General features: G+C 37.6%; 1 protein-coding gene across 1 annotated transcript in view; it reads right to left on the bottom strand.

Moving 5' to 3' along the window:
* Positions 1-20,650, bottom strand: part of LAMA2 (laminin subunit alpha 2) — a 499,033-nt gene that overhangs the window by 355,186 nt on the left and 123,197 nt on the right. The window contains 2 exon segments of the mRNA XM_032215335.1: positions 6,636-6,748; positions 11,650-11,820. Of these exon segments, the coding sequence (XP_032071226.1) occupies positions 6,636-6,748; positions 11,650-11,820 (284 nt within the window).

Genomic DNA, 20,650 nt, shown 5'->3' with positions numbered 1-20,650 from the left:
TGGATTTGACTAGGAACAAATACCTCAGAATGTGTGGGAAAGCCAATATAGCATCTGTTTGTAGCTTATTAAAACAGCTGTGAACTTTAGTGGAGGGATCCACCTAGTGTCAAAAGTTCAGACCAAATAAAATTGACCATCTGTCTGAAACTGATAAACGTTCATCATTGCCTATAATAAAGACAGAGGAGATCTTATTCTCAGTTCTTTCATGCTAATTAATATTTGATGAAGTAGAGGCAGTTGGATGTAAGGGTCTGTCCTACTGAGTCCAAGAGACAGGCTGGTTAATAGTGAGAGACAACAGGGTCTGGAATATTTCAGTAGAGGTTAATCAATGATACCCAAGAAGTTAGTGAATTACAACTAACACAATCCCTATGGCCTTTGGGGAGACATTTTGAAGATAGTAGTCCAACGGTTCCACCACAAAACCGCGTTCGACTAAAGCGCGCTCGACGAAACCGCGTAGCTGACGTCATCACAGCGCGACGAAAAAAGCACGCTGTAAACGCTAAAGCTAAAATTAACCCCTAAACCTAAACCTAACCCCCCTAAACCTAATCCTAAACCTAACCCTAAACCTAACCCTAAACCTAACCCTTAACCTAACGCTAAACCTAATCCTAACCCTTAACCTAACCCTAAACCTAACCCTAACCCTTAACCTAACCCTAAACCTAACCCTAAACCTAACCCTTACCTTAACTTGAATCGGCTTGCTTTCAAAGCGCTATTTAAAGCGCCCTTTTTTTCTGCGGTCGCTGTTGTCGCCCTGCTGATGACATCAGCGACGCGGTTTAATCGGGCGCACTTTAGTGGAGCGCGGTTTTGTCGTGCCACGAGTCCAACGACATTTGGAATAGCACAGATTGTCTACTCCTATATCAATCTTTGATGGCTTGGCAGAAAAATGATTATCTTAATACTCTCTGGTTTCCTAAGATGTAATAAAAGGACTACTTAGAAAACAACTAAATATTTGGCAAAGTTTAAAAAAAACCATTTAAAAAGAAACATAAAAGAAAGATAAGTATCTCCATCCAACTCTGAGCCAACAATAGCATTTGTTCTTCATAAAGGACTTTAAGCAAGATATTAAAGATTTAAAGTCTCTGAAATAAATAGCTGGTAGAAATATCTTTTTAGTATCTTGTACTCAAAGATTTAGCTACATACTATCATTTATTCTGCAAACAACCAGGTTTAAAAGTATGTCATAACTATTACTGCTTTATACAGATGGTTCTTGCTTAACAACCACAATTGGGACTGGCAATTCTATTGCTAAGCTGTAGTCAGCAAGTAAGACATCATATGACATGACACACTTACAACTTTCTTGCACTGCAGTCATTAAGCAAATCTCCCTTGATTATTAAGTGATCATCATGTTGCCATGATTTGCCATTTTACTGCTGGTATCGGTTCCACCACAAAACTGCGGAGGACAAAATCGCGCTGGACGAAAGCGCGCATTTGACGTTATCACAGCGCGACGAAAACATCGCGCTGTGATCGAAAAATGTAAAAATAAAGCGAAAACCTTACCCTAACCCCCCCAAACCTAACCCTAAACCTAACCCTAAACCTAACCCTTAACCTAACCCTAAATCTAACCCTAAACGTAACCCTTAACCTAACGCTAAACCTAACCCTAACCCTTAACCTAACCCTAACCCTAAACCTAAACCTAACCCTTACCTTTATGTGAATCGGCTTGCTTTAATTTTAATTTTATTTCAATTTTTAATTTTTTTCGTCACGCTGTGATGACGTCAAATGCGTGCTTTCGTCGAGCGCAATTTTGTCCTCCGCGGTTTTGATGGGTCACGGCTGGTTTCTCCATTACCTTTGTTTATCGGAAACCAGCTGTGAAGTACATAAATTATGATGCTCAGACTGTGGAATACTCAATGGTTATAAATGCACACTGGTTACAAAATCCGAATCTGCAGTACAACAGTTGTAAGTGCAAAGAATGGCCATAAAGTTATTTTTTTTCATTTCCATCATAACTTCAAATGGTCACTAAATAGGACATTTGATAAAACAAAGATTACCTGTAATTTAAAAACCAAAATATATTTCAAACCTGTCACAAATTCATCTATTCCTTTAATCTTTAATCTTTTATCTTATTTTTATACTTTGAAATTTTTCAATAGCTGGCTTAAATTGTAGTGTAGTTCTGAATAGCATTCCAAAGCTTGGATATATGCTAGAATATATTAGATTGCCTTATGTCTTAAATCAAAGTCCTGCATGTTTTCTTAGAAATATTATAAACGACAGCATGATACTTAAAATAAACCAGCTTCCAGATTTTAGGGATAAAGGCAGCAGTATAAAATATTCGACACTAATAAAATCACATCACTAAGAGGTAAGCCTTAGGATGGGTTCTGTTATTGAACAAATGTTTGTTGATCTAGAAGCATGCAGGTTTTATACAGACTGTTTATCTTGTCATATTGTATAAAGGCAGCCTATTTTAATTTTATTGGCTTCAGTGGTTTAATTTCAGGTACTTAACTCTATAGGTCTACTGAATCATTGAAGCAGGAACCTGTTCAAAAGGCAATACACATATATTGTATGTGTGTACATACTTACAAAGATACTTTGACTATAAAATCCTAAAATTATGGACCAGGCAGAAACATCTAGTTCAACTTTGCAATGCACAGGAAAACCAATTAAAGTCTTATTGAGAGGTGGTTATCTATTCTCTTTTTAAAAATCTCCATGAACGAGAATCCATAACCTCTGTAAGTAGACTGTTCTATAGTAGTGTAGATCTCATTGTCAAAAACTTTTTCAGTTCATTTAGAGTAGTTTTCAAACTATAACTCCATTACATGAAGATATGGGAATGATAGCTACAAGCTTCCATCTACCTACTTAAACAAATCTTCATCTATGACTGGCCTCTATAATCCAGGAACCTTATTTATAGCATTTAGGAACCTAACAAGGTAGTATGACACATACTCTTCATTTTATCTTTTTTGCAATTAGAGAACTGGTTTAAACTGGCTAGATCTATTGCAGTCAAATTCAGAATCATAAGAAAGGAAATATCCTTAAATGCATTTTTAATTGGCTCCCTACTGAATCAGATATGGAACTTTGCTCACCAACAGTGCACACCACAATCCATTTCTGTTGAAAGGATGTTTTTTACAGACAACAAAATTACTATAAATGCATAACATACCTCTCTTCTCTTGTCTCCATGGAATAATTGAAACCCAAACATACTTTGTAAGTCTACTATCTCTTAAGTAAAACATCTTAATACAATTCTGCATATATTATGAAACCCAAACTTGTCAAACATAACTAAGATAGTGTGACTTGAAAGTCTATGTATTTGTTTATTACCTTTTCCACAGTACTCTTCCAGTTGAGCCTTAATGATATCATGGGTATCAGCTGACTGATATGAGGAAACTCATAAAAAATAATTCTATGAGACAGGAAAAACTGTCCCAACCCAGTCCCATCACTCATTATTATATCAAAACACATATTTTCCTCTTTACCCAGCTAACTTGTGCAAATACATTATCTTTCTATTATGTCCTGCTATTATTTATTATATTAGACAGCCAACAAGAGGATTTAATGCATCTCCTCAAAGGTCTAGATTTATTTAATGAAGTAAACTGTAATTATTTTTTTTTCTTTTTCTAAAGTAACATGAGAATTTGCTAAAAGCTTTCCATGCACATTCATATTTATCAAGAGCAACTGCTAATGTATTCTTGCAATTTTCATCTTATGACGAGTTGTAGGAATAGAAAATGCACAATATGTTTTATAAAAGGATTAAACATTTTAATAAGGAACTACCAGTAAATGACTTATAACTGTTAACAGCTAAATCTTGTACTTTTCAACAAAGAAATAAACAAAGTTTTGATCTTATCCTTTTAATCTCCCCTCCTTTTATAAAACCTTAATGCTTTTTTGTTTATACAGTACAAGTTGAATACCTGTTCTCCGCTATGGAACTATGTGATTGGGCTTGATAAATCAACACTTACAGCTGGGAAATCAATGAGTAGTTAGGATCAGCCTCTCCTCTCCTCTCCCCTTCTCTCTCTCAGACTTGCCCCACAGAAGCCTCTCCTCTTCCATTCTCTCCCTCAGGCTGGCCCCACGGAGGCCTCTCCTATCTTATTCCCTTTTCTACCTCAGCCTTGCCCCATTGATCCTCTCCTATCCCCCTTCTCTTCTTCATGCTTGCCTCACAGAAACCTCTCCTATCTTATTCCCTTCTCTCCCTCAGTCTAACTCCTTAGCATCAGAGTGTTTTACAGGTGGGGAGGGGCATAAAATGTCTAAACTGCGAGCCTGCAGGCCAGGTGAGTCACATGCTGGCCATGCCCAAACCCAAGTGGCAATTGGAACAGAATTCTTGTCAGGTTGGGAGGGGGGTAGAATATCTAACTCCTTAGCCTCAGAGCGTTTTAATAATAATATAAGAAATACTAATGATCTGATGGTCTTTTTGGAAAAATCCTTTCTTAGCGAGCACCTGGAAGCCAAGAGGAATATACATGGCACATTTCAAGTTTGTAGGCTTTACGGTTCTGGAGATTTCATGATGTCGTGTGAGTGGCATTTCACTTTTTTATATATAGATTACATTCAATATTATATATAGAACAGTAGATATGGAAGCTGGAGCTACCCAATGCAGCAGATGGGAGGCTACTTCTGAAAGTAGAATGTCTTTATTCTCTCTTATAATCTTGAATAAGATGAATAATATCGCCAAAGAATTTGCAGCTCAATTTTAACGTCCATAATAGAATCTCAGTAAGGGTCTGCCTTCTCTCTCTCTCTCTATCTCTCCCCCCTCTCTCTCCCTCCCTCCCTCTCTCCCACTCCCACTCTCTATTTCACATTCAAAGGTGATTCAACTGAATCAACTTGTTCAATAAAAAGTTTGAATCAAGTTTCTAAGGTGATTCAAATTTTCAGAAACAAATCAATTGCCTTTGAATTATTTTGCAGAGATACTAAGGCAATTCTGAGAGTTGGTACATTTTTCTAGCTTTGTAAAACATTTATGCAGTTTTTGTACATAAACTAAACTGTTAAGAGAGGACTGAGTTGTTATGAGTTTTCTGATGTTGATATAAATAGAAGACTGACAGTTTTATCAATTTTATGAACCTTATTTGAATCCTGGTGTACCATTTAGATCTCTTTCCCTTCTATTAGAAGTCTTGTCCTTCGGCTGCAAGACAGATACTGAATATTTGCAAAAAATAAAATGTAGATCTTCTCCCTTGTATAAGCAAGCAAATGCTAATGTGGGTGGATCTTTCTTATACATATTCAATAAGAGCAATAATTCCCCTAGGATCTTAGACTATTCTTGTGAATAGACCCTATTATGAACATTTAGGTGGGAGTTTGTCAGCTGCAGTAATATAGGAATAATCACAGTCATTTACATTCCATTAGATTAGTCTAACTAGTTTAAAACATTTGATGCTGGCTGGGTCTAGCTTTTCAATTTCTGACAAGACTGCACCTCTTCATATCATATTTGGAAACGTCAGGATTAAAAATAAGAGTTCTATATGCCAAGCATGTATCACTGAGTAGACACCAGTCACACTGACTTTCACACTGAAAATCTTGTTAAATAGTTGCTTCTTACCATGTAGTCTGATAGCTATTGAAATGAAAAATAATCAGAAAATAACTAATATGTTGCTATAATGTGGTAAAATTAGGCGTCTGTGAATAGCTCACATTTTGTAGTGTTTGTGCTAATTAATCAGAACTTGATGATACTTCAGGATAAAATGGATGCTCAGAATCCTATGGAGAAATACGGGAGAAATTTTACCACCAAATTCAGTGGTGGGTTTCAAAAATTGTTCGAACCTACTCTGTGGGTGTGGCCTCCTTTGTGGGAGTGGCTTGCTGCCCATGTGACCGGGTATGAAGATGCCGACGACACTTGTCAGAACCACCTTAAATTACCTCACACACAGCACTGGCCTGCATAAGAATATGATGTAAACTTGTTTTTTAAAAGGCATCTTTGGTTTGCATTAAAACAACTTCAACACACGAAAATGTTCTGATTGCACCACAAACGCAGTAGTCATCCTTACCTTTCACAGAGGCACTGAGTTTTATAAATATGAGCATGATAGTGTAGAATAATCATATCCAAGGACCAGTGGTGGGTTTCAAAAATTTTTGGAACCTCTTCTGTAGGTGTGGCCTGCTTTCCGGGTCCACTGGTAGAACCTCTTCTAACCGGTTCGGTATATTTGACGAACCGGTTCTACCGAATAGGTGCGAACTGGTAGGAACCCACCTCTAACCAAATTATAATATCCAATTTCACCTGGATGATAATAACCAGATTCACCCATGAAGAATTAAATTAGTTGATTTATTACTCAAATCTATGCACAGGAATCTTCTCATACTAACAATTTGCACCTAGATGAGACTAGATGAGGTTCAATGGCTTGCAGGGAGGCTCAGACTTCATCCTGTTGTCACCATGTAAGGATTCTAGACTAAGTCCCCATTTGACTCCTCCCACTGGTTCAGCCAGTTTCTCTCCTATAAATCTCAAGAATAAAGATTACCTGCCGTAAGTCAAGTGTGATGGTCACGTAGTGATATTCTATTCCATTTTGAATGCTAGGGCTTTGCCACCATGTATTCTTGCCATCAATTGCATTTGATATGGGGTGTCTCACTGTTGAACCAAGAATAAAAAAAAATTAGCACAAAATGAAACTTATCTTCTTTACCCTTTATTCTGTTTTCATATTGGTGCAAGTAGAACATACTGGGCAATATCTTAGATAAAAAATATTTTTCTAAGTTTCTTATGACACAGTGCTGACTTTCAAAGGTGCAAGTATTGCTTTGTGATGAAATTCAGTTCAATGAGTTCCTTAGAAAATGAATTAAAACAGGATTAGATGGTGACATAACTTTCCTGTCAGAGTTTGTTGCAAAAATCAAATCCAGAAAGCACACACAGAAAACTGATTCAACAAGATTTATTAACTTCTTTATATACATAATAACACCAAATAGTTCCCATTGGCTGACCCAATTGCCATGCGTATACATTGTCTGACCTTGTTACCATGTCCTATTCCAGCAAGTCCTCAATGGCTGACCTGTTGCTATGTCCTATTCCAGTTCATGAATATTCTGACATTTCCTCTGTCTATCTGTAATGGGCAGAAAGAATAAACCTGCATCTAAGGAAACCGTCTACCTTTATGATAGCTAATTTTGCTAAAAAGATCAATAAGATCTATATCTTGATATTTAATAAGAGAAAAAATTATATAATATTAAAAGTTATAGAGAGATTCAAAGGTGTGTTTCATGTATAAATACACTCATATATATTATGTAAGCAAAGCAGACAATAAAGTCAAAGCAGCCCTGCCTCAATCTTTTGATTAAGAGTCAAGACTTGATTCTTCAAAGAAACATGTTAAGGTTCAATGTCTATATTAACAGGGGAAAGTTGCAGTTTACAGCTCAGGAAACAAAAGAGATTAGATAGTTTATCCTGGGGACGAGATTACTTATTCCAGCAAGAGTAGCTTTTATATCATCTAAATATCTTAGTCTGTCTCCCCTTTTGGCCTTTTTCTCAGCTGAATTTTGTAGTCCATAAAAAGCACATTTCTCCGGAAGTAGCAGAGACAAGAGAATATTTTAATGGATATTGGCACCGGAAAATGCCCAAGATGTTACCTAGCTTGGTAACAAAACATTTTCAGAAAAAGAAACAAGTTCAAAGGACACAAAACACCATCCAACAATTGAAAAGAGTTCCATAAGCCAAAAATTAGCTTACAATGGGTGTACCTTTTATTGTGCGTTTGCTGATTTAGCAAAAGCTTATGATCATGTAAATAGACTTAATTATGGAATACTTCATAAGCACATGAAGGTGAGGCTGTGAAAAGAGACAAGGTGGATATGTGATGAAGTAAAGCATACACAAGAATATACAAAAAAAAAGAATAAACCATGTGGAGATACAAAATTCATTGCTTCAGGAATGTTTTGAGAACTGTGAAATATACATGGTTTCCTCAGACCATACCTTCACCTTTTGGATCATCCTAAATCTTTTCCATTGGAAAAAGTGTGAGGTATTCTGTAGTTTATGTAATTCTCAATTATGCCTGTTTCATCAGGAGTGTTTTATCTAGAATATCTAGAACTATTTCCCACACCTTTAACAGATTTAACAGATTAATGGATGATACATTGTAGGTCATCTAGTCTAACCCTCTGCCCTAGCAGGTCACTCTATATCATTTCTGCCCTTCAACCAGCTCATTGGCCCATGCTCCTGAGTTTTCCAGTATGGAATGTTTCAATCCAGAATTGAGGAATTTTGTATATCCTTCATGAGGGGGTTGAAGGAAAGAGAAAGATGGAGAAAAACAAAATTGATTGGCTAGTATTGCTGAGATCCTCAAAAAGAAAAGAAAATGAGAAGTATATAATCCAGATATGGATATGGCAGTAACAAGGATGGTTTCCAGAAACAGAAAGGTATGAAAAGGTATAATGATTATTGTTGTAAAGAATATTTACTTTTCTCTTACCCCTTGCCTTTAATTTATTTTGCTCACTACTTTCCTGATGGTTACATATGTATGATTGCTTGGTATATGTCTTTGCTGCTTACAGAAAATCACTATCATTGAAATCATTAACCAAGGTTAATGTGTAAATTAATGTTTTCATATTATGTCAGTATTTCAAAACAAAAGGAATTTTTTCAAAATCATTGATAAATAAGAATGTCTGACTACAGCTGAAAACACAATTAAAACACTTGTTGGAGATAATCTGTTAGTTTGAAAACTGCAAATGCTAAAAAAAATGTACATAGATATCAAATGATTCAGGAGCCCAATGAAATATTAACATGTCACATGTGATAAAATTGGAGAGAGAAGTATTTTTTATTGGATTTGTTATCTCTTTTACAACCCCCCTCCTCACCCCTGATAGCTAAGACTAAAGAAGAAAAATTACTTTTGGCACTATGTGATCTTTTTACTGCCTCTGATATATTTTTTTTCCAGCAATGAGCTTAAATGTATCTTGGGAGAAAAAAAAATCTGCTGTAAATCAAGCTCAGGTCTCCAAGGTGATAGCAATAGAAGTTGTCTAATTAGAAATATTGCTATCAATCTCCCCACATCAAATTGATATGAGGTGTAGTCATGAAAAGAAAGAATGAGAAATGAATATACAATTAACTGTAATCCCATTACAGAAGTTTAATCTTAATTAAATTGAAACCACTGATTAATTGCCGAAATATATTTTCTTATTTTTTTTTAAATAAGGGAGAGATAATATAAACCATAGACTGCCTGCAAGAAAGGCGGGGGTGGTGGTGGTGGTGAGGAACTGATAGAGCTGAAAGCTTAACATAAAGACCAACCTCAGTGATGAATGACGAGGGAGTTAGCTTGCACACAAGCAACTCATCAAAATGTGGTCTTTAATTTGGGCTCACATATGATTAACCAGGGAGTGTGTGTTCATTTCCTTCCACCGTAATTAAGGGGAGATGCACCAGATTCACAAATTCCAAGGGGATCATTTAAAGTCTGGTACATTACATGGCACTCTTATTAAAGGGCCATCTCTGGTAAATAAAACAGTTCAGTGTGCCAAATGAACATTTTGCAAACCTTAAAATGAAATGAGTTTGTAATGAAAGACCATGTGTTTTAATGGCTGTCTGCACTGCAGATTAACAGCAGTCAGAACTGCAGATGTGGGGTCTTTATGGAGGCTGCTAAACTGATTAGTACTGGATTTTAGCTTAAAGAACCATCAGAATTAGCCCACAATTTATTTATTTTTTGAGAAATGATCACAGAACTACAGGTAAGTAACTTATAGTATTCTGTCTGGGACTTCCTCAGAAATAAAACATGGTATTTGAATATTACATGTATTGTTATAAATTTTCTCACATGTTCTTTTGCTCAGAATACTTAAAAATATGAAAAATGTCTTGTCTGCCTCCACCTCGTTTGACGGACTCCAAACACAACTCCCCAGCGTATTCTCCATTTTTGTGCAAGACCCCCCACAAGGCCATTGCTGCTGGTCCTCCCCCCCCAACTGTGCTGGTTCCCTCTCCTCCCCAACTCCCTGCTGCTGCTATTTCTACTTATAGAATATTCTAGCCTGTGTTTGATTTCTTCAGTTCAGAACTAAAACTGAGAATAACTTGTCCCAACCTCTATTGTCACTGAAGCAACATTACTTGTCTCCCCTCCCCTTTGACTGGGGGCAAAGAAAGACTGGCTTGGGGCAGGAAAATGGGGCTTATCTGCTATCCAAATTGTGCACTCTAATGCAGTGGTGGGTTTCAAATTTTTTAAAAACCTATTCTGTGGGTGTGGCCTATTTTGTGGGTGTGGCTTGACATCACTCATGCACACTCAGTCACATGACCACCACCCCAAAGCCATGTGGCAAAAATTTTTGGAACTCCTATGAAAGGGAGGGGAAGAGAGGGGAAAACCTCCAAAAATAGACAACTGGAGGATTAGGGGCCGAAATTAGGGAGATCGAAGAAGGCAGGACAGAGAGGAATCCAGTAGAAAGCTATCACATATTGGGGAAAGAACTTTGGGAGATCAGTGGAGGCAAGACAGAGGGGAATCCAGTAGAAAGCTATAACATGCTGAGGAAAGAACTTTGGGAGATCGGAGGAGGCAAGACAGAGGGGAATCCAGTAGAAAGCTATTACACGTTGGGGAAAGAACTTTAAGAGATCGGAGAAGGCAAGACAGAGGGGAATCCAGTAGAAAGCTATTACACGTTGGGGAAAGAACTTTAAGAGATCGGAGAAGGCAAGACAGAGGGGAATCCAGTAGAAAGCTATCACACGCTGGGGAAAGAACTTTGGGAGATCGGAGGAGGCAAGACAGAGGGGAATCCAGGAGAAAACTCCTGAGCTTGCCTCTGCTGTCTGGTGGATTGTGCCGCTGCATCTCTCCAGCGGGTGGGGGTGAGTGTGGAGCGACAGGGCCAGGGCAGGCATTCCGGAAGTTACTTCCAGGTCCATTTCACCATCCAGTTCTCCCGATCTGGTGTGAACTGGCAGAAATCCACCACTGCTCTAAGGTCCTCTAAACTGGAGGCCAGTAAAAGTGAGAACAAAGTTCCAATTTATGGTTTCGGTTATATAGGGGAAAAAGGTGACAGACTTGCCCTTATATAATCACAAGACATCCAATGTGCAGATGATATTCTATAATGGGCATTTTCTGTTCCCAAATCAGGATCCAACATAACTCCTAGCAATAGCACTTAGACTTATATACCACTTTTGCTTTACCACCCTCTCTAAGCAGTTTACAAAGTCAGCGTATTGCCCCCAATAATCTGGGTCCTCATTTTACCAACCTCAGAAAGATGGAAGACAGAGTCAGCCTTGAGCTGGTAAGAATTGAACTGCTGACAGTTGGCAGAATTAGCCTGCAATACTGCATTCTAACCACAGTACCACCATGGCTCTTGATCCAGTATAATAATTTCAGCTGAGAAGGATGTTAAGAACATAAGATACTATACACTTACAGTTTGGATTCCTACTACGCTGGTCACAGATGCGGCATTGAGGGTTTCTTGCTGGCTGGCGAGAGACATGTTCCACCAGCTTACAGTACATTTGTGGACCTCTTTCTCCACAGGTAGCATTTGCGGTGATGAGAGCATTAGAAGCCAAGTTCAGCACTGCAGGAAACAAACCTGAACAAAGAAAAAGAAAGCAAACACTAGAGTAAAATATTTATAGAAATGTTGCATATTTTTGGTCCAGGAATTGGTGATATACTTTCTACAGCAGTTTTATTGATTCAGTATGCATATAACACACTGCAAAAATATAGCCATTCAAAATGTCACAGATTCTCTCTCTGTCTTTGTTTTTCTCTCTGTCTCTGTCTCTCTCTCCCTCTCCCTCCCTCCTTCTCTCCCTCTCTTTTCTCACCTTATTCTCCATTTATCTCTCTATCATCTTTCTCTATCCAACTATCTAACCATCTCAACATGGACTCTGGACAACATACAATTAAAAAAACAACACAATACATAAAATCAGAGTCAAGAAATATGAATGCAACAGGAGGAGGAACAGCCATAGCCCACACAAATGGCAAACCAATTTAGTTAAGAACTTGAAGGGGAAAAATACATTTTTAAAAGGTGGCCTGAATGTTTTCAGAGTTTCAGCAGTCTGAATTCCAGGGAATGCTTGTTCAAAAAGAAGATGTTATGACAAGGAAACAGGGACCCCAAGTCTCATCATATGGATGGGAACTGATGGGTGCCTCCTTCGTCAGATCTTATAGGACAAAATTGTTGGGGGAGAGATGGTTCTTAGAGAGACAGGCTGCATGCCACAAAGCACTTTATAGATGATAACCAGCACCTTGAATTACTCTCAAAAACTCACTACAAACCAATGCCATTCATGTAAAAGAAATGTTACGTGAGTTTGCATCCAATACTGTGCTACTGCATTTTGAATCCGCTATAGTTTATGGGGAATTTTAAAGGGTCACCTCAAATATCTTAAGAACCATGGCCCCATAAACACTTGGCTAAGCTAGGATTAAATCAGTTTTCCTCCATCCAGACTCAAACAGCATCCAGGCACTGGAACATTGATTACTTGGATCAAAAGAGAATAGGATTAGCAGCTAAATATCATAAACTTTCTGATGGTACCTGACCCAATGAAATATTAGCACTCTTTCCTATATTTTCAAGCTTTTGCATTCCCAGTATGTTCCATCTTTATTCCAACAGATTTCTGCAGTGATTTTAACAACTGCAGTGCATTGAACTGATCAATAAGTGAAACTCTGGATTTTCTACTCAAAAATTTTAAGTTGTAAATGTTGATGTTATAGTATTTTTTTTAAAGACAAATGAACTAGGTATACAGAAAATAAAAGAGATAGGGATGACATTGATGTAGTGGTTATGTTGGAAAAGGTTTGAGGATATCCTGGTTCAAGTCCACTCTCATCCCTAAAACCTCATAGAGTGATGTTGGACACTCTATCAGCTCAACCTTCCTCACAGAGTTATTGTGGTGAGAGGCATAATTTATACTGTCTCGAGCATTGGCGGTAAAGTGGGATTAAGCATAAAGTAGAACAGCAGCATCTTCTCCTTGCCATGTACATGACTGCAATCGTTCTCTGGTTCCAGCTACAAACTTTAATAGGCACAAAGTCTAACCTCATCTAAAATTGTCAAGGATGGGCTTGAATGTGTAACAGATTTTCAAATAATTTTCTGTCTTCTCCCTTGCAGAATTAATGCAATGTTATTCAGCCCATTTCTTTTAATCTGCCACCTCAGTTCCCTTGTCTGTCCCTGCAATTAACCTTTGTGTCATTTAATTACTGACCCTGTTGGTCATGGTACAGTTATCCTCTGACATTCTACATTAGTGACTCCAATGCTCCCTTTAAAACTAGGTTAAACATGTTACCTAAGCAAGGCACCCAATTAGTTACTAGAATGTTCAATTTGTACAGCCAGTCAATCAATAGTTAGAATTTTGTCAAATTTGCAACTTGCCATATTTGTCTTGTGTTTTTAAGTTCTATATTTTACTCCTGCTGGGTTTTCCTTAAAAAAAAACCTATTACCACAACAACTCTTCACCACCACAATTTGGATATATTTATGGCTCTCTATAGTGCAGGGAGGGGTGCACAGTAAAAAGTGGGTACTGCAAGTGCAGATGAATTGTCAGTGGCTCCAGCAGCTCCCAATTGACTTACAACCTTATTATGTCTGAAGCTCTGTGGCGTGACTCACACAAAAGACAGCAATCATTTACACATAAGGTAAAGACCCCCATCTTGCTTCCCTCTAGCTTCATCTAACGAGAACATGATATAAACACATAAAGTATTCAGGTAGAAAAAGGATTTACACCAGAAGATGTCGGAAAACATATCAAAGGAATACAAACAGAAGGTGTGAAACAGCAATAGGGAAAACAAACGCCAGTGTAGATTTTCTTTTTCTTTCATTTATTCCTGTTACATATTCACAATAATGTAGCATGAGGACAGAATGACTTTTTAGGGACGACTAAATATTATATGCAGATGCAATCTCCTAGTGGTGTAAAACAAAACAGAAAGGAAAATCAACACACAAAAATTGGGTAATATTTTTCCTAACAACTGGATTTTTTTTGCCTAAAGTTGGTGATCAATTCATGATTATCTGAGAACAAAGCAGTTAGTGTTTAATACAGCATAGTATCTGCCATCTTAGACAAGATATTCACTGTTGTCTCAATATATCTATATTCGTGTAAGTATAAATACATTTATTATTCATTTGGCACACTTTTGAAATAAACTAAAAGGGTTGTAATTGTTCTGCCATAACCAGTCAGTTCATCTCATAATCACTTGTTTTAGTAAATATTATGAGTAACTCTGATTGAGTATAATCCACTTAAAGTCAACCCAAAACCAAGGCCATGTGGAAAAATCAATGCCAATAAGTTTATATATTAACATTTTTGGTACCATTGATAAAGGCAACAGCATGGTAGAATTCAGATAAACCATAAAAATATATTAACTTTGGCTTAATTAAGGCAACAAACAGTCAAACCACAGACAATCAATGGTTTTAGTTCATCTTGCAAGGATTGCTGCTGAAGTTCAGATTTACCAGACTGGTTTGCAAGGGGACTGAGCAGTATTAATCTTTCAAAGCATGACTATAATCCAATATTGTGCCCTTCTCCTGCTGAAATCTTGAATGTAGCATGATAGTCTCCAAGTAATATGCCAGGCATGAGGAACTGTGCCCTTGAAAAGGATGTCAGATTGCTCTTAAAGCATGTCTCACAGCAGAGATGCATCTGATATACAACTGAATATAAGAGACTTTCATGAAATTTAGTGTTGATGGCTTTGATGAAAGAGATTCATTCTTACTGCAGCCCTAATGATGTTGAGAATTGATGCAATGTGGGAGACGGGGAGAAGATCAACAATCGCAAAATAAAGCAGTTTGGTAAATCTGGTCCTGAATCAAATGTTCATCAATTGTTAATATTAATAGTAGTCTTTACTTAAAAGATTCAGTTGGAAATATCTCTTGAGATAACTTCTTTATTTTAATTGCTTTTCTGCTAACTGCTATGAAAAAATTGAAAATTTTAATTATAATAGCAATAGCACTTAGACTTGTATACCACTTCACAGTGCTTTACAGCCGTCTCAAAGCAGTTTACAGAGTTGGCATATTGCCCCAACAATCCGGGTCCTCATTTTACCCACCTCAGAAGGATGGAAGGCTGAGTCAATCTTGAGCCTGCTGAGATTTGATCTGCCAAATTGCAGACAGCCAACAGTCAGCAGAAGTAGCCTGTAATAGTGCATTCTAACCACTACGCCACCATCGTTAGAAGTATTATAAAGGATTTTCGTGATCCTTTTCAGTCGAAGTTTAGAACAGGTATGAGAGGGGACATGATTTTGGATAATCTATGGCATGGGAAGGATGGGTGTTGTGCATCCATCTTCCCTCTCCCTCTCTTGGTGCCTATTTTTTTAAAAAAGGTTTTTATTAGGTAAACATTAAAAACGTTGGGCATAATGCAACATTTCTGGCATAGTGATTTCCATGTTCTTAGATCAGAGGTGGGATTCAAATAATTTAACAACTGGTTCTCTGCCCTAATGACTATCTGGGTAGGTGGGGCTCGGTGGTCATGTGACTGGGTGGGCGTGACCAACTCAAGATCACGCAGGTCAATGGGTGCTTCGCCTTAGCTGTTACAATGAAATAAGGTTAACCGGAGAGGCAGTTTCTGTAAGTAGGTCAATAAAGATTAGGCTAGAAACAACACTAGAATGTTTCCTTCCTGCCTTCCTTACAGGATTAGCCCTGTAAAGTGGAGAAAAACAAAAGGAGATTTCTTCCAACAATTGGTTCTCTGAACTACTTAGAAAGTTAGCAACCAGTTCTCCCGAAAAGTGCGAACTGGCTGAATCCCACCACTGTCTTACATCTTACAACAATAACAGTTTATATTCATTACATAGGTATATGTAATCAGTCAAATTACCTACCCATTAATTCCTTTAGTTATATAGTTACTATCAATTCATATACATATCCAGTTCCTACCTATCATACAATATTCATATCACATTTCCAATTCTTAACATCCGTGTTTTTCTGTCCTGACCTTTTTTCTCTCGTTTGTAACTATCGGTACCATTTGTCCCAGATTTCGTGGTATTCTGTCTCACTCTTGTCCTTGAGCTCTAGAGTCAGTCTGTCCATTTCTGCGCATGTTAGTATCTTATTTATTATTCTTTGTTTCAAGAAGGTCTCTTTATCTTTCCATTTTTGTGTGAAGGTCAATCTTGCTGCCATTAAAATATGCAACATTAAATATAATCCACCTTTGCTATATTTTTCTTTTTTGATCCCAAATAAAAATAGTTCTGGCCTCAACTCTATCCTTTGATTTAATGTCTCTTCCAAACACTTTCTTATCTGGTGCCAAAAGGCCCTAGCTTTCGGGTACTCCCACCACATATGGTAAAAGATTCTTAGTGTAACATTGCATTTCCAATATTGTGGCGATAAGTTTTTATTAATTTTAGCTAATCTTGTGGGTGGAATATGGACCTCTTAGTGCTTTTGATACCATCAACCATGGTAGCCTTATGGATTGGCTCAGAGGATTGTGGGTGGGCAACAACGTGTTGTGCTTGTTCACTTCTTTTCTTAGGGGTTGACTCAATGATTATGAAGAGGGCAGATCCCACCTTGAGGTGCTGCATGGTTTGGTGTCTCTCCACTCCTATTTAACATGTATATGATGCCACTGAGTGAATCATCCTTAGCCATGGGATTATATATCATCAGTACACTACAAAAGACTGCTAAAATCTTTATTAGCATGAGTTATAAACTCAAATTATGCGATATCAGTGAGTAAATTTGGAGTAGGAATGTCTTTGGTAGCTTCTGCAACGTTATTGTCAGCCTCTGTTTTGCTGTTTGCTTTTCGGCTGCCATTGAAATGGGGAGGGAGGGCATGGTATTTGGGAGTGGGAAGAAATCTGTACAGGAGACTGTTAATTGGGAGTTGTTCTCACCATCTATTGTGCATGTAGCAAGGAGGGGAGTTTCCCGCCAAGGCCAAATGTCAGGCATACCAACATGATGATGATTTTTGAAGATGTCTCCCACCTGACAGCTGGGGAAATATTGGATTGGACTATGGACTGGGGTTACCAAGGGGAGGGGAATGGGTCATGTATGATATCAACTGCTATGCGTGCTTTTGCTCAGATCCAGCTTTGCTTAGCTTCTATTTACTTATAATCAGTAAAAGTACTCTTAATTCTGCAAAATGGAGTTGAGTGGTTTCTTTCTTGGTTATTAAGTGAAGCAGCCTTGACAGTTATTTTCTATCCCCACTGACCGGCAGAGGAGGTAGGCTGCCTATCCTATTGTATCTGCCAAGAAAGGAAGTATTTATCTTCCTTTTAAAGTGAGAGTCGATTATCAAGAATGTATTTAAAATTACACTTAAAATGGAATATCTGATGATCTATTCACCATAAACTGAGCTAAAATGAAATTAAAATGCTCCCCAAATAGTTAATCCTATGTACCAGTGCACTATTTTACGAAGACATATATCCATGTACTGATGTGCTCCCGTGCTTTGGTTGTGAACAGTTTACCAAGATCAATGGGAAGAAAATACTGATCTCCATTGTGCCAATGTCATGTCATTAATCGAGAACAACATTTGACCCTTTAATGTGTTATCTGCACCAGCAAAAGCAACTATTTGGAGATGCAAGAGATGCCCTATCAATGTGTCAGGGTTTCAAAAAAAAAAGAGAGAATGAATCTTGCCCTATTCAACCCCCTACTGGCATACATGAGCAGAAATGGAAAGCACAACACAGAAGCAGCAGACAGTGGAAGATGAACTCCAATCTGCCCTGAAGTGAAATCCTGAATTCCTGCTGGTGGTGTAGATTGCCAAGCCTTTCAGCTGGCATTATTTTAACTTTTGGGTTCAAGGACTCAGGACTATCAGATCTGAGCATAAACAATTCAAATTACAGCAAAGAGCTACAGAAAACACTTATTCTTCCATTTGATGGTAGGTCACATTTTTGCTAACCCAGCCTTGTAGCCTTTGTAAAGCCCTTTGTAATCCTACTTTTCTGTTCCCATTACTTTTGCTTTATATTGTTTTAACTTGATAAAACAAAAAAAATCACAGTCATCCTAACACAGGTTACATTTGTCTGTGCTAACCACTGATATGATATAGTGCCAGGCAAACAAAAGTGAGTCAGTACTAATTAGATTCTTTGCTTTCTTCTTTTCTGCTTTTCGAGGTGTCACTTCTGGATAATGCTTTTGGAAAACAGGAGTGATAAAAACCTAAGCACCTTGCTGCAGTTCAGTATATACAGATGAATAGAATATGATTTAATATTCCTCCTGAATATTTATTGTTTAGAAAATGTATATTGCCACCTACTCGCACATGGCGACTCAAGGCATGATTCAAGGCGGCTTACAAGGATATAAAAACACCATATAAATGAAATAAAAAGAAAAATAATAAAATAATAAACTCCCTCATGATTCAAGATGGCTTACAAGGATATAAAAACACCATATAAAAGAAATAAAAAGAAAAATAATAAAGTAATACACCATATAAAAGAAATAAAAAGAAAAATAATAAAGTAATAAACTCCCTCATGATTCAAGGCGGCTTACAAGGATATAAAAACACCATATAAAAGAAATAAAAAGAATAAAAATAAAAATAAAATAATCCCCCCCCTGGTGACAACACACATTTATACTAGCCCAGTGTTTCTCAACTTTGGCAACTTGAAGATGTCCGGACTTCAACTCCCAGAATTCCCCAGCCAGCTGGCTGGGGAATTCTGGGAGTTGAAGTCCAGACATCTTCAAGTTGCCAAGGTTGAGAAACACTGTACTAGCCATTTAATGTGTAATCCCGCTCTGGATTTCCCAGGGTTGCTGACAGAACCCTGTCTTCAGGGCATTCTGGAAGAGAATGGAAGCCATTCTAATCTCTGGGGCGATAATATAAATTCTGCCACAACATACATATTTGTACATGCAGCTTTTCTGATAGGTGTAATATGGCTTATTTTCTATGCAGCTACCCAAAACATTGTTTTCTATGAAATGTTTCCAAATACATACTTTTTTCAAAATAAAATTCTTAAACACACCCTTAGACAAAGCACTTGTGCAGTGATGTGTGTAATGCTGTATCAGTCACAACTCTAGTGTCTGAATCATTTCCTCATCCAGATGAGACTAATTATAATGCCCCTCCCCCTGAGGTCTTATGGATTTGGATGGATTCCATGAGACACTTGGGGTGCTTCCTATAAATCTTATAGGCAATTCAGTTAAATACTATGTTACCTGCTGATAAGTTAACCAAGCTTTTGATGAGATTGCTATTGGTTTTTCTCTTCATGCTATTCCCTTGGTTTATCAAGAAAATTTGGAAATTGAAGTGACAGAAGTAATGCTAGGCAAGAAGGGGAGAAAGACAAGAAGTCAACCTGATGATCAGGGACACGAGTTCAACTTTGAGCCTACATTGTGGCAATGAAAAGGCAAAGTGTCATTACTTCTGCTCACTTAGTGCTACATTTCCAAAGTTTCCATAAGTTAAAGGTTCCCCTCACACATATGAGCTAGTCATTCTCAACTCTAGAGGGAGATGCTCATCTCTGTTTTAAAGCTGAAGAGCCAGTGTTGTCCGAAGACCTCTCCATGGTCATGTGGCCGGCATGACTAAAAGCCGAAAGCACACAGAATGCTGTTACCTTCCCACCAAAGGTGGTTCCTATTTTTCTACTTGTATTTTTACATGCTTTCAAACGACTAGGTTGATAGATGATGGGACAAGTAACGAGAGCTCACTCCATTACTGGGCACTAGGGATTCGAACCGCTTTGACTGCTGACCTTTGCTGATTGACAAGCTCAGCATCTTAGTCACTGAGCCACTGGGTCCAATAAAGTTTCCATAATTTTCCTTAAAATATTATTATTGATGTAATTACTAAAATCTACCAATAATACAATTCTGCTACTTCCTATTGCAATCAACATTCAAACCTGCCAGAAGTGAAAACTATCACCCTGCATATCATCATAGGTTTTAAAAATTCATTTTTAAGCTTTGGGGAGAAATCTTAAAATGTTACTAAATGTGTATCCGGTATAGCAACAGCAATAAAGATCTGAAAATGTCATACCTTCTAAAAAGCTTCGTCAGGAGGGATATAAAGTACTGTCTTTTGTACGATAACACAAGGCTGGAATATGGCAACACAATGAGCAAGCACATGAAAACAATGGGGCGAAACAAACATATTGTTGCAGTCAAGGATAATTTCCTACAGTACCCCATAGAGAATAATTTAATATACTCAATACACCATGGAAAACAGCATGTTTATACAGCCAGAAAATATGTTCCATTT

The sequence above is a fragment of the Thamnophis elegans genome, chromosome 4, assembly GCF_009769535.1.
Source record: "Thamnophis elegans isolate rThaEle1 chromosome 4, rThaEle1.pri, whole genome shotgun sequence".
Classification (NCBI taxonomy): domain Eukaryota; kingdom Metazoa; phylum Chordata; class Lepidosauria; order Squamata; family Colubridae; genus Thamnophis; species Thamnophis elegans.
Note: the sequence above shows the minus strand (reverse complement) of the source record. Positions and strands in the feature narration are given on the sequence as shown.